This window comes from Accipiter gentilis, chromosome Z (assembly GCF_929443795.1).
Source record: "Accipiter gentilis chromosome Z, bAccGen1.1, whole genome shotgun sequence".
In the NCBI taxonomy this organism is placed as follows: Eukaryota; Metazoa; Chordata; class Aves; order Accipitriformes; family Accipitridae; genus Astur; species Astur gentilis.
In genome coordinates, this window is record NC_064919.1 from 19219449 (window position 1) to 19233614 (window position 14166).

At 41.7% G+C, this 14166-nt stretch overlaps 1 protein-coding gene across 4 annotated transcripts in view; it reads right to left on the reverse strand.

Moving 5' to 3' along the window:
- Window positions 1-243: 243 nt before the first annotated feature.
- Window positions 244-14166, reverse strand: part of SEMA6A (semaphorin 6A) — a 112593-nt gene continuing 98670 nt past the window's right edge. For all 4 annotated transcript variants that reach the window (XM_049795730.1, XM_049795729.1, XM_049795727.1 and 1 more), the window contains one exon: window positions 244-1433. In XM_049795730.1, the coding sequence (XP_049651687.1) occupies window positions 244-1433 (1190 nt within the window). The remainder of the gene's footprint in view (window positions 1434-14166) is intronic.

The window sequence follows — 14166 nt, forward strand, 5'->3', positions numbered from 1 at the left end:
TAGTCTTTTGAGCAAGGAACTGGCGGGCTGTGGGGGCGAGTCCTGCAATTGCAAACCTTCAACCATGGGTCATATGGCTCGGGTTTAAAAAAATATTCCACTTTTCCCAGAGAGCAGAAATCCAACACATCTTCAGCTTGCAACAACCATCTTCTCAGAGGAGCGAGTGATAACAGTTGCAGAACACTGGCTTTCAAGGGCAACCTCTGCTTAATTGCCGCCCCCCCTCCCCCCCCCCCCCGATTATGTACACGCATCATTGGGCTTCATGGATGTGGAGAGCGGCGCAAAGGAAGGTTTGGGAGGTACGTCTGGCTTTAGCGAGGGTGTGCGTTTCAACCCTGACCTCGTCAGTGAGTTGTAGGCGGTGAGACTTGGCTGCCGAGATACAGTCACAGCCTGCGCCTGGGCAGCGTGAACTTGTATGGAGTCCACTCGCTGCGGGGCCGGCGGCGGGTTGTCGCCCCGGCCAAAGCTCTGATTGCGGGAAAGATGGGACGAGTTAGAGGAGTTAGTGTTGTTTCTTTTGAGGGTCGACGTCTGGTGACTTCTCGTGAGTGAGTTTGTAGGGTAGCTTCTCTTGTAGTCCACGTTGTAAGCAGAAGAGTGCATCTCCAGCCGCTTGCTCAGGCCACTCTGTGACAGCGAGGTGCTTGGGGGCCCGAGGGAAGCTTCCCGCTGGGGTACTTTTGGTGGCATGCTGTCGAGATTTTCCACCAGGTTAACCCCGTGGCTGGGACTTTTGCTACTGAGATGATCCTTGATAGTTTTGTACTCGAGGGTGGCATTCTGGTCCTCCACGGACACCTGAGCCCCATCGCTCATTTTTGGCTGGTCAACGTACTCGTGCTGGTAGCCTTGCTGGGCTATGGGCAGGACCACAACACTGGGAATGTGGCTAGGAGAAGCCCTGAGCGGCAGGTCGGTTGGAATCACGGGTGAGGCCATCGGGGGGATATCTTTTGTGCAGGCATTGATGAGGTTCTGGTTTCTCTCCCACTCCCTGCTGCCCCGGCTGGGCTTTCTCTTCTGTTGCAGGGTTGGGGTGGACTCAGGGGTTGGCAGGGCGGCCAGGTCCAGATGGTGCTGGTCAGCTTTGATTAGCATCTTGGCAGTGCTGCCTGGGGTAGCCAGCTTGCCATTGTGCATCAGAGGCGTGAGGATAGCTTCAGGCTTTGGGTCCTTGGACTGAGCATCCCCAAAGAGGCCGCTGAGCTTGGTGACACTGCTCATGGAGCCGCGGCGGGAGTGGCTCAGATCCTTCTCCTTCCTCTGCACAACAGCTACGTCTCTGCGGCGATGGTCGCAGACGCAGTACACTATGATTCCTGAAAAGACGGCCCCCATGACAAAAGCAAGAATAACAGCAATGGCTAGCAGGGTGACCGGCACCAGCTGATCATGACCCTTCAGGTAACTCTCACGAATCACTCCTGCAATAAACAGCATACGGTGGTTAAACAAACTAAGGACAGGGAAAAGCTACTTACCATTAGCTACTTTGTTCAAAGGCACACCCTGGGAGGTTTGTTTGTGTTTTGTAAGGTGATTTTTGATCAGCTTGCCCAAAACTGGAGACATACTGTACCTGCCAGCTACATATAGCATGTGCAGCCTTGGGCTTTCAGTACAGCTTTCAGATCTGGAGCTGAAAACTACAAAGTTCAGGAGGGGAGAGAGAATTTACTTGCAGGGCAAGTGCAATTGGTTTGAAATCCTGGCCCTGGGCAACTCACACTGACTTCAGCAGGTCAGAGCTAGTATTTCTCCTCCTTTGACATACTGCTCATTCCTCCCCTCCATCCCTCCAATCTCTCCTCAGCTAATACCGTATTGTTTTTAATATGGTAAACCATTCAAATTGAAAAAACCTTTAAAAGGAGGAGAGAAGAGAGAAGCTCTGCAAGTACCAGAGAAGTGCATCCTACATTGTTTAAGGCTGCCTTCTCTGCTCATCATTCTGTTATCTTTGTCATGTGTTTTAAAAGTCAGTGTCACATGCCTGAGCTTCAGGAGGATGCTTAAATAACTATGAAAGATAGAACACAGTGTTGAAATCTGTTGAGCCTGCTAGATGACTGTCCTTGCTATTTTAAGTTTAAAAGCTCTCTCTTGTTCTGAACACATGAATAGGTTGACCTCTGTGCTGAAGCCTATGCTTTCTCATCTGAAAGCCCTGACTCTGAAGGCCTTATTTTCTGGTCCTGTGATATGGTCAGAGATCACTGTCAAATCTTACTTGGCCCTCCAAGCGCTCACTGTCAGAGAAAGCATCTTTGGCAGAGTGCACATTCTCCATCTGAAGTCCCTAATACAGCATTAATTAATACCCTGCATTTCTGAAGAAAGTAGTTTTTTTCTGACATAGTTGGGCACCAAGCCAGCAGCACTAATGAAACATAAGCACGGAGCCTCTAGTTTTCTTTTTTTTTTTTTTTTCATTTCTGGTTTTGTTCTTAGTGCCTAACAAGGAGCAGCCACAGCCTGACAAGGAGCTGAAGGAACATCTCTCCCACCTCTTCCTCCAGAGAGGGTCCAAGTGCCAGGACATTAAAAGCTCCACATGCTCTAAGGAAAAGTCATCCTTGTCCTTATTACATGAGAGACAGAAAGACAGAAAATGTACCTCCAAGGCTCTCCTGAGACTTCGTGAAGATAAAAAACTTCCATGTCGTAAATCAACTCCTTCTAGAATAATGTCTTTCCATGTATTTGGCAGAGAAGGTATTAGTGGCCCAGAATTAGAACCAAATGCAAAATACTCCTCAGAAAACTATGTCAAAAGAGCATTGAAAAGTTGCCACTATCTCACAGAAACCTTTGGTAAGTATTCTGGCAAGATATAGTATTGCTTCTATAGCATATATTTTTCTGTCCTCATTTAATTGCAGTGTTGAGGTGGACAAAGGATATTTGCTTACAAGATAGGAACTTTATATTTAAAAGCAAAACAGCTTTTGAAATCATAAGCCCCTGCATGTGACATCACAGCTGGTTGCCATGGAAACTGTTGTGCTGTGACAAATAAAGGATTATGATTTCTTGAGGAGAATAAATAGCAAGAGCGGATGATCGCTTAAGAAAGCAAGAGCCTACATTCATATAAATGTCTTAATAGTAAAAAAGTAAAGGGAGGAAAGCAGATCTCAGAAAACAATATATAATTAGAAACAATCTTCAAATTAAGTGTTTCTAAGAGAACCCTCTTTTAAAGCCCAGAAGCTTTTTAAGAAGCAGATTTTTCTATTCTTTGCCATCAGCACTTAAAAAGCAACAGTAGAACCTAGCTCTGTAATTTCAATCCACATGCAAAATTGCTGTATATAGACCAGAAGCACAGTTTAGTGGTTACGGCACAGTCAGCAGTAACTACATTTCACTGCAAAGGTGCTGGTCCTCTGTGGACCTTCATCGGCTGATATTTACATGCTAGACTCTGCAGCATTTTGAGATAAAATTTATTTACACTTGTAAAACTATCTGCTGTCATTAATGGCAGAACTGGAAACAGAGTCTTAAATGGGTGGGGAGGATGGTCAGGGAAGTGTTAAGTCTTACCCAGAAATGCATTGCTGGGCATGAAGTTAAGAAAAGCTTCAACTTAAAAAGCCTAATTTCATGGACACCTTCCATGGACAAACTTCTCAAAGATATGCCCCCCTGAGCACTTAAGTCTAATGTTTTTTTGCACAAAAAAGACTCAAAATCCTGCCAAGTGCCTGCCTAAGGGTGTAAGCACCTACCTACACCTTTTATGTATAGACTGGTGGAAAAGAGGCTGGACTGCAATCCTGCAGAAAGGGATCTGGCAGTTTTGCTTGATGATGGTTGGTTGACCTCAATACAGGTCAACAATGTGCCCTTGTGATCAAAAGGGCCAACTGTATAAAAATATTAGGATGTGTCCAAAGGAGGGCAACAAAATGGTGAAAAGACTACAGGGCATGACTGATGAGAAGTGGCTGAAGAGACAGTTTGTTCAGCTTAGAGAAGAGGAGACCTCATTGCTATCTAAAACTTCCTCATGATGGGGAGCGGAGAGGCAAGTGCTGATCTCTCTCTCATGTGTCCAGTGATAGGATGCAAGGGAATGGCTTACAGCTCACATCTGTGCCTGACACCTCCTGTTGGCTAAGTGAGGTTGTTCTACACCCTCAGCCTTCTGCTTTAGGCTAAGTCCTACTCTGCAAATGGCAGCCTTAAGCACAAACCTGCATCACTGCATACAAAAGCCATATGAAATCTTCAGTTTTACATTACCAACAGATATTGAATCATTACAACTCACTTTTACAAAATTAACACACAGTTCAGACTGAGCAACCATGTGTGTCCAAGAAAGGGGCAGCTGAAAGGACACACTGCAGGTGTTTTGTCAGCAGAAATTTATGAGGGTCTTAAAACAGCCTGATTCCAGGTAGTTCCTCTTGAGCTCAAACCTTCCTGATGTTTATTATGTTTTCTATACTATAGTTAAAGGAAATTTAACATTAGTGGCTTTGCTCTAGGCAGGCAGATCTTCTCAGGACACAATGTCAGGTTAATGATGTGATCTATTTTTTATCATGGATCTCATCCATGTGTCTTTAGTTATGCAAGCAATCCCAACAAGTTTAACTTAAATGAAATAAGATGGGCAGGATTTGACCCTGCATTAATGTTTATGGAACAGGTACAATTAAGTAATGAAAAAGTATGAGGAATGTTCAGCATCTTACTGTCATGACCACAGGGGAGGGAAATCTAATACGAAATAGGCTGGTAGTTGCAGTTGTTGCCAATCAACTTCTCAAGCCCCTAGCATCAGTATTAACTGCCTTCACAGGCTGGGATGAACAAACAACTGTGTGATCCCAACTATGTCCTCAAAACAAGCCAGTTTGAAAGGAAACAGATAGGACAGCGTTCACGCCACTTTACAGACTGCATTGTGTACACTTTCACCTATTCTGTAGTTCTTAACACCACAGTCCCCAAGGCTCAGTCCAGCATCATTCATTAGCACTCATTATTCAAAGAATTAAAATAAATGGAGAAAATAATCAGAAAAATGTAGGGCCTACATTTTTGAAAGTCAAGTAAAGTATTCGGACTCCCAGCTTTGAGGAAATAGCTGCTATTGAAAAATCTTACAGCTATATATTATCTGACATCTTTCTAAGACATTATGTACTGGAAAACTGACTGGGCTGGCTGCATAAAATGCTATGGAACCAGTCTGTAAAATATGATTGATATAAATATCAGTATATTATTTTAATCTTATATTTAATAATAAAACAATTATTCTAAATTAAATACTTTTACTTTTAAAATATTATGTCTAGCACTTTCTTGTTTGCAATATCTTCTTTCCAAATGTGAAAATACATTGCTTATTTTATGTGGTCTGAACTGCTCATCCATACCCTTGACTCTTTTCTGTAGTGCATGGAGATGTATCACCATGGGTAATAACCAGCTATTCTTTGGAAAGGAATATTGTTGACAGAATTACCTGTATTAACATTATACTTGGGAGAGATCTGGAGGTAAAAATAGTAGTAAAACTGAAAAAACTTCAAAGACACAGATGAGGTTAAATATCCACACCTTTGAGGATCAGACCTTCCATGTCGCTAATGCCACAAGCGTGCTGACACTGATCTATCTCCCTGAAGCCTTCCAGTTAAGTCAAGCTCTGTCCCTTGCAAATCACAACTGGGCTTACAACTTCACGGTCTTCCCATATGTGATGTAGTATTATTTCTGGCCACTACAAGAGCCAAGCTAGTCACCTGATATCCTCCACTTTTCATGGCCATTCTGATCGCTGTAGACAACCTGATCCTTCCTCCTCCACTAACTTTCTGTAATTTCATCCCATGTCCTTCTGTCTCCATCTCCTAACTTCACCATTCATTTTCTCAGTCAGTATGCCCTGTCCTGTAACAATCTAGAACATGCAAAATCACCTCTTTTAGTCATCTAATGAAAGAAGACCTGATATGGTATTGTATTATTCTGCTATACATAATTCATTCTTTCTTCCAGTGGAGCTTGTAGGTGAGGTACACAGTGTTGACTGGCTGGCTGGTTAAAAGGACATTAAGAAAAATTTTTCAAAACTTTCAAAGTGTTTCAATTCTGAAATGAGCTAGTGCTTGGCTAAATCACATGAGAAGAGTATTGATCTAGCTTGTTCATTAAAGGTACCTGGAGAAAAAGAAAGGAGATGTTAAATTTTATATCAATAATAAATATACTTTTTCTAAAGTTCTGGAAAAAGTGAGAAGCAGACTTGTTGAATTGTCTCTGGGTGAAAATAGGAGAGAAAAGAAAAGACCAGAGGGGATACAATGATATAGACCTACTGTATACTAAATCATCGTAAGCAGGAAGGAGATGAGGCTTCTTATTTTCACCAATTAACAGAAGTATTCAAGGGATAGGACTGTACCAGTATATCTGCTAAAAAAAACAAGTTAAAAAGCAAGATGTGCACAGTACTGAAAGTGTTATCGCATGAAAATGCTGATGAAGCTATTCTGGGCATATTCTGCTCCTTCTAATTCTAACAGGAAAGAACTTCTGAGGGCAGAAATGTAATTAGGATGAAATAATCACAAAGGAATAGAGTTCATCATTCTAAAGAATACATGGCATGAGCATTGAAGCATTTACTCCTTTTCCTGCTTCACTTTTCAGCAAAAAATCCCACTCTGATCCATGATCAGAAATGTAACAAAGTCAGGGAATAAGTGTCAACCAGAACAGAGAAAAGAGGTAGAAATATTTAGATAATGTATATGTTTTCAAGTTGTCTAAAGGAACTCATCCCTGACTGCTTAAGGAGCTAGCCAAAGCAATTTCTAGACACTGTGCAGTATCTTCAAGAATGCTGGAGGAAGTATGAGCATGAAGAGCTCTGAAAAAGGACAAACATATCACGTGCCTTTGAGATGAGCTGAAGGGAGGACCTAACACAAGACAGACCTGCCAGTGCACTTTTTAGAATGGGAATGACAATAGAACAAGTGATTCAACAATCAATTTGATGAGCATCCAAAGGATGATAAAGTAATTATTAAAAAAAAAAAAAAAAAGCAAATATGCCACAATTAAATTACATTAAACCAGATAAACTTCCTTTCTTGACAGGAGAAAGGTTTACTTTTTATGGGGAAACATTAAGTATGATACCCTTTGACTTCTGTAAAGTCTTTGACCTATTTTCTCAGAAGCAAATGAAAGTGAGCTAAAACCTGATGAAAAGCTGCAGTTGAAAAGTACTGATCAAAGGTCTACCTGGAAAGAGATCTGAAGTAAGGTGTGTGTCTCAGGAGAACAGGAATTAACAGGCATCTGCAGAAAGGAGACCTTAACTCCAGAGGCCCAGCAAAAGAGCTGTGTCCTTTTAGCATGTAAAGTGTAAAAAAGAACATCCCATGATGAAGCATAAATTTCTTTGTCTCACCTGTGACCAGGGACAGGGATGGCAGAACATCAAGAAGAGCCCCACAATCACATGATTCTATGTCTAGGTTCTGGTGTATCCTTTGGAGTGATCACAAACTGAAATTCCAGATTATAACCATCATAACTGCTTGATGAAAGAAAACGAACAGCAAATGACTTCCCAGTTTGAATAGCTTATTGTGAGGCTGTTTTAAGCGATACAATAGTCCAAACGCTGCCTTCTTTCACAACCAAGCTGAAGTCAGTGAGAATAACTCACAGGGCAGAGAGCAGTACCTGGTCCCGTAGCTACAAGTTCCCATGTGTAAATAACTAGTTACCTGTCACCAAAAATAACACCTTTCAGTTTGAGCATTACAGTTAGCTGCAATGTGGAGACAAAGACACCTCTGCCCCAGAAATGCTTTATGGCTGTGAGAGGTGTATCCTGGACAATGAGATGACCACATGCCATGTGCAACAAGAACACTCTGTGATGACCTCTTCAGGGAGCTGTCATTGTCTAACTTTCCAAAGTTGCCTGCAACAGATGGTAAACTAATAACCCCAAATGGTGGCACACACCAAACTGAAACACAGAAGTGGGAAATGAAGAATGATGGTTTGGGCAGGGAAGTGAGGGAATAACCACCAGGGAATAAGGTATTATTTACATCTAGACCACACATTAACAGAAGTCATGGAGTGAGTGTCATTGCTGTCTTAAACTTCACCTCTCTAGCTAAATGGGAGTGACCCCACTTCCATCTCCAGCACCTACAAAATCACTTGAGACTTTCCACAGAACAAGTCATTGTTCTAGAAAGGTACAATGGTTTCTTTACTGTTGTTATTTAAGGGGAAAACCTTGCAGTTAATTTATTCTTCAGTGCAAGCTTCTCTGTCTGACGTATGTCTCCCTCTGCTTAGACGTGCAAGGAACGCTGGTATAAACTCATTATGAATGGAGGTTTTTATGGGCTTCAGAATATCTTTTTAAAATACCACTGAATAGGTTTTCAACATGTGTCTCCAGGTGTTAGAACTGTGTTTACAGGCAGTCTCATGCTGCTAAAAGACTATTTCAGCCTGGAAAATCCCTGCAGGTATTAACAAGCTTTCTTCCTCCTTTTTAACCAGCAATAGGAATAAAAAAAATTCAGATGAATTTAGATGGGACACAGAGATTTAAAGTGATATCAGATTCAGGAATGACCAGAGTCTATCATGCATTTCTGAGATCTTATCTCACATTTTTCTTGAAGGAATAATTTCAAGGCTTGACATAAACCAACCGCATTATAATCCCAATGATTTGGTGATGTCACTTTATTGGAACTGCTTTGTTGAAAACAGTAAGCAAGCTTTTTCCTTCATCTTCCTTCTGGCTGCAAGGACTCGTTCTGCTGACTCAGTGCAATTCTACCCAGTATCTGTTTTTCTGGACTCTTGGTGCCACCAGCTAGAAAAAAACAGCTCAAACATTCATAGTTAAAGCTGCTGTCATATGATTTTTTTACCCCTCCCCTTGCAGTAAAGCAGTATTGTTGATTTATAAAGGTCTGCAACTGTAAGTTTTGCATGACTCTGCTGAGAAGAGCAATCCATCTCCCCGCAGATATTGCTCTATGGCTCTCAAAGCCAACTGGCTAGCCCAAGCTAGCCATCTGAGATATGCAGCAAACAAAAAGGAGATGCATGTGCTTGGAGAGAAGAACGAATTTGGTAAAGAAAAACCCTTCAATTACAAGAGGCCTGGGGATCATTGGAAGTATGAGGAGAAATCGTACTTCAGAACTATGAAAAGAAAATCAATATATAACGTGCCTGAAGTAACACATAACAAAGCCTTGAAAAGGATCTAAACAATCAGATCAGCCACAGTGGCCTCTGTCTGGCTTTTTGGCCCTTAATCAGACATACTTCAGAAGCAATCCCTCCAGGATAGGTTCACCTATTGATCTCTAAGGGTGGTTTTATTTCTCCTTTCAACTGGTCCAAATTACATTACTTCTCTCCACTTTTGATGAATGACTGTCAACATGACTCTCTGTAGAAAAAAGGTGGTTGTAACTTACTAAAAGAGGGAAGATCAACAGGTAGCTTTGTTCTCAATGGGAAGTTGGAGAACTTTCATTCTTGTATTTTTTTAAGCCAGATAAATTAAGCAAGAAAGGTGAGAGAAACAACTCCACAATGTCCATATGAGATAACCTGTCAATCTTGACATAACATTTTCAGAATGGATTTCAGTTATCTGTTTTTGGTTTGATTATAAGCCTGCAATCCAATTTTTCTGCATGCCACAACACCCATACAAAACCTACGTGATGGCCACACTTGTGGATTTTGAGACATGAGAAACAAGCAGTTCTTTTTTGAAAGGGATTATTACAGATGGAAATTACAGGATCTGAACCAGCAAGTTCATGCTCAGACAACTCCCACCCCCACTGAAATGAAGGGGAGGCAGACCTGAAAAAGACTGGAATAGCAAGCTCTTAGAGCTTTTTTTAATTGCATTACTTCTAAGCAGTATCTCTGTAAATAAACCAGTTTATTAACTTTGCAGGTGTGGGAGAAGATTTGAGATACACAGCCTCCTGGATCTATGTTGTAACAATGAAAGTCATTTCAGTCCTGAAGCCAGCCCGATTTTATTTGTCCCAGTGGCTCGGCTCAAGGCCAGCTCTTGCACTAGAAGCACTTGCTTGACAACCTTTCTCCCACTGGCAGGTGGTATGCAGTAGCTGGTAATTTTGAACTTTCCTGACTTCAGTACTTTCCTTCACCTCTCACCCTTTCCCAGTGAACACTGATAATTTTAGATGCCTCTGTGTGATGGGGAATAAGCAGACATAGTAGGTCCTTTAAAAAAGTAAAACACAGGCATTCACAGTAGTTAAAACAAGATGTACAAAATCCAAATGTCAAGGAAAATTAATTCTTTTGTAGCTTGTCTCAGCAGAGGCAAACTTTATGCTGCTTTGCATCTTAAAACACAAATTTCCTTTAAAGTCTGCTGCATTTCCTCTAATGACGTAAAAAAAGCTCAGTGCCCATTCTGGGACCTTTCTACTATGCCTGGGATGAGCTTAAACATATCCAGCTGCTCTTTATTAGTTTACTTTAGGGGATCTTTCACAGCTGGGCTAAACCAGATTTACATATGTTTGGCTGAATATGCATGATTTTAGGGCTCCAGAGAAGTTGTTGTAGCCTGCAAAGTGAATCTCTCATCCTCACAGTTCCCATTTCACTGCATGGAGCTCCTCTGATGGCGCAGAACAAATGCTGGTTGGTTTTTTTTGTTGGTGTTTTTTAGTTGTTTTTTTTTGTTATTTTTTTCTTTTTCTTTTTCTTTTCCTGCTGTGGGCATTATGTATTCTGGGCAGCCCAGTGCCTTTCTAGAAGCAGTTTTTATGAACAGTGTCAAGGATAGAGAAGCTGTCACTGAGAAATTCCATGGCTTTTCCTCTCCTTTTTTACAGCCTGTTTTGAACTATGGCCTTTCTGTGCAACAGGGAAAAGTGAAGTTTGCTGAATGTCAACATAAGCAGCTCTGCTTAGCAGGCTGAAGCTCAAAGCAGCCTGATGGAAGAATTGGGGTTAAATTTCACACACTGCATATGACCTAAAAGCAAAAATTATTTCCTCATCAGCTCTGATCTTCTTTAAAGACACAAAAATGGAAATGCTAGTTTTGAGCTACTAGCGTGACTGAACACATCACAGCTGAACTAACAAAGGAGCCATCTATTAAACATCCAAGACATTTTAAATAGTAAGACTGTACCCTATACATCCTATTCCCTGAGGTCCCTGGAAATGACTGTTAAACTGCTGAACAACTATGTCACCAGGCCAACAATGTTTACTCCTGCACATAGACTGTATTTCTTAGGGATAGTCCTTCTGCCCACAGCTGCGTTGCTGGTGCACGTTAGGAGCATGGCTGGACCCCATGTTAGGCCTGCTCTAACACAGAGGGAGGATGAAACCTCTTCTGTCGTTAAAACGCCAGCACTGTATATTTTGTGACAGAAAGCAAACGCTGTGGATTAACTCTTCATTTCTCCTACACTCATGAACACTGCAGGTGTAGTTGAAAGACCTGGACTTAAGAATTAAAACATGCCTCCAGTGATCAATAAAATACAAGACTGCTTCTTCTAGAAATATTTGCAGGGCTGGTATTGTAGACAAAAAATAGCTTATCCATGTCTGATGTTAGGTTTATCATTTCCCTCTGCACTGCAGTCCCATAGTCTCATCTGCCTTTGAATACATTAAGTGACTGAGGAATTGCAATGAGTTTGAAACACTGGCCATAACAGCAAGAATAATTGTACTGCTAGTTGTTTTTCTGTATCTCACTACTCTTCCAATACAAATACCAGAAGCCTTCTTTCCTCTCAGTTACATTCATTCGAATCCACAGTATCTCCAGTAAACCAAGCATGGTTATTCCAGCCATATCCTGAGGTAAAAAGATGGCATTTCCCTGATGGAATTCTTGTCCTGGTGCTGCTGTCATATCTCTCTCCCTTCATTTTCTATCTCCAGTGGTGGCTTCATTCATGCATTTTTCTGTCTGTCAAATTTATAGTTCTCTGCATTTTTTTTTACCTTATTTTTTTTTATCACCTCCCCACCTTGCAGGCACTGCATGTGCATTTACACGTTGGTGCCATAACTTCATTGATGTTTCCTGTCTGTGCATTTTTTAACATGCTCAGTGATCACTATGGCCACTCTGCTTCCCTGAGTGAGATGAACCTGTAGCTTCATCTCAGAAGACGTACTCTGGCAAGCAGGTACCTGCTCCAGCTCCAAGAAAGCTACCCTGGGGCCAGCAGCAACCTAACCACAGCAGTGTGTGCAAACGAGTGTCTTCTCTAACATACATTCAAACCCAATCCAGACACACTCTTGACTGTCCAGTGGCAGGCCAGGTAGACATACCTGCATATTTGCTTTATCACACATCCCACAAACAGCAGTGTTTCTGCAATACAACTTCCCTAGCCTTCCACTCAGTTCTGGTACTGGATCAAATCTCGGTTTTCTGGATTTACTGTAGTGTTTGTTCAGTTTCTGCTTATGCTCTTCCTTTAAGCCAGTATTTTCCACTGCTGCAGGCAAACCAGGCAGCTTGCACTGCTAGATAATCAACATGAAGGTTGTGCTATAACGAGGAACATGACTGGCTTTTTTGTATCTGTAGACTAGTTCTCAAGATATGTTTACTGATCTACAGATAGAGAAACTTCCATGTGAAAGGTTAAAGCCTCATTTTTTTCCTAGCATTGGGACCCTAACAAATTTTATCACAATCTCTCTTCTCTCAGTGATACATATTTACTCCCTCTCCTTCTTTCTAAACACAGTGTAGGTGAGACCAAACCTTTCAGGGAAGCACAGCTGATGTTATCAAGTTGTCTTGCCATGAGTAAGTAGAGATAAACTGTATTGTCTTTCCAGCTCTTGATGCTGGGTATATGAAAGTACCTGCTGATTCGGTATTAGTAATTTAGTTCAATGAGTGAGAGCTGCACACTGAGATACACAAATCCCGCTGGGTATGGAAAGTTAATTGGTCTTACTGGATGACTGGCTCAGGGCATTGCCTGTAGCTTGGTCATATTTAGACAAAAAGCACATAGAGTGCTGCAGGACTGTAAGACCTCTTTAAGACACTGAATAGAGACTAGTGTTTTGTAGAGATAAAGCCAAATGCTATCTGCAAAAAAAAAGCAGTGCTCTTTATGTTCTTTATTATGAGCTGCGATTGCCCAAACCTCTGGGCAGGCTCTGTGTTGAATGCAAGAAGTTCAGCAGGGAGAGCAGGCAGAAGAAGGGACAGAGGGCACTCCTGGTCTGATTGGGACTCATTCAGCAGCGAATACACATGGAGAATTGTTGAACTGTTTGATGGGAGCTATAAGCTGGTTGCAGGAATTAGAATTTCTCAAGTGCTGACCACAGGCTCAACAAACTACCAACATGGCCTTTTCTGCACCACACGACAAGACCACTTCTGTTAGCTTCTTTAAAAACAAGTGGTACTCAGTGTTTACCCAGCATCATGGCTTCTGTCTCACTCACCCTGCTTGCTTCCAAACAGGAACTCAGTATAGTTTTCTGGTTTAAAAATTACGGAAACACCTGGAAAATATGTGCTTCTCAAAAGACTTTTGGAATTATTTTAATGAAGGCTTTGGTGTGCTGCTGTTCAGGAGGTCTTTCTGTGCACACTTAAATTCCCTGTCTGTGCTGGTACTGTTTGTGTTTAAGGAATTGCAGATCTTTCAGGCTCTCCAAACCCCCCCCCTCTGTTTCTTTCTACAAGAACAAGATAGTGAATAACAGTAGCTTTGTAGGGCTTAAAAATTGTGCCTGCTTCCCTCCCTTTTTTTTCAACAGCTGTTCTTTTATTTTCTATCACAACTGTGGGTAAGATGGGATGGAGCATGAACAAGATGGCATATTACTGACAGCATGCAGCTGGTGTTATTTTCCAATTAAAAAAATCCTTGTTGGGCATATGAAAGAACTGTCTAGTTTATGCCCAGTTGTGATAATGCTATCAAGCTGCACGTTCATCTGAGATTTTATTTTACAGAAGATAGCAATGTTTGGTTGCTGGTGGGAGAACTACAGTTTAATATCCAGGGCTAACCACTTTGGTAGATGTGGGAGGCTGGAGCTGGTCTGGAGGCTATCCAC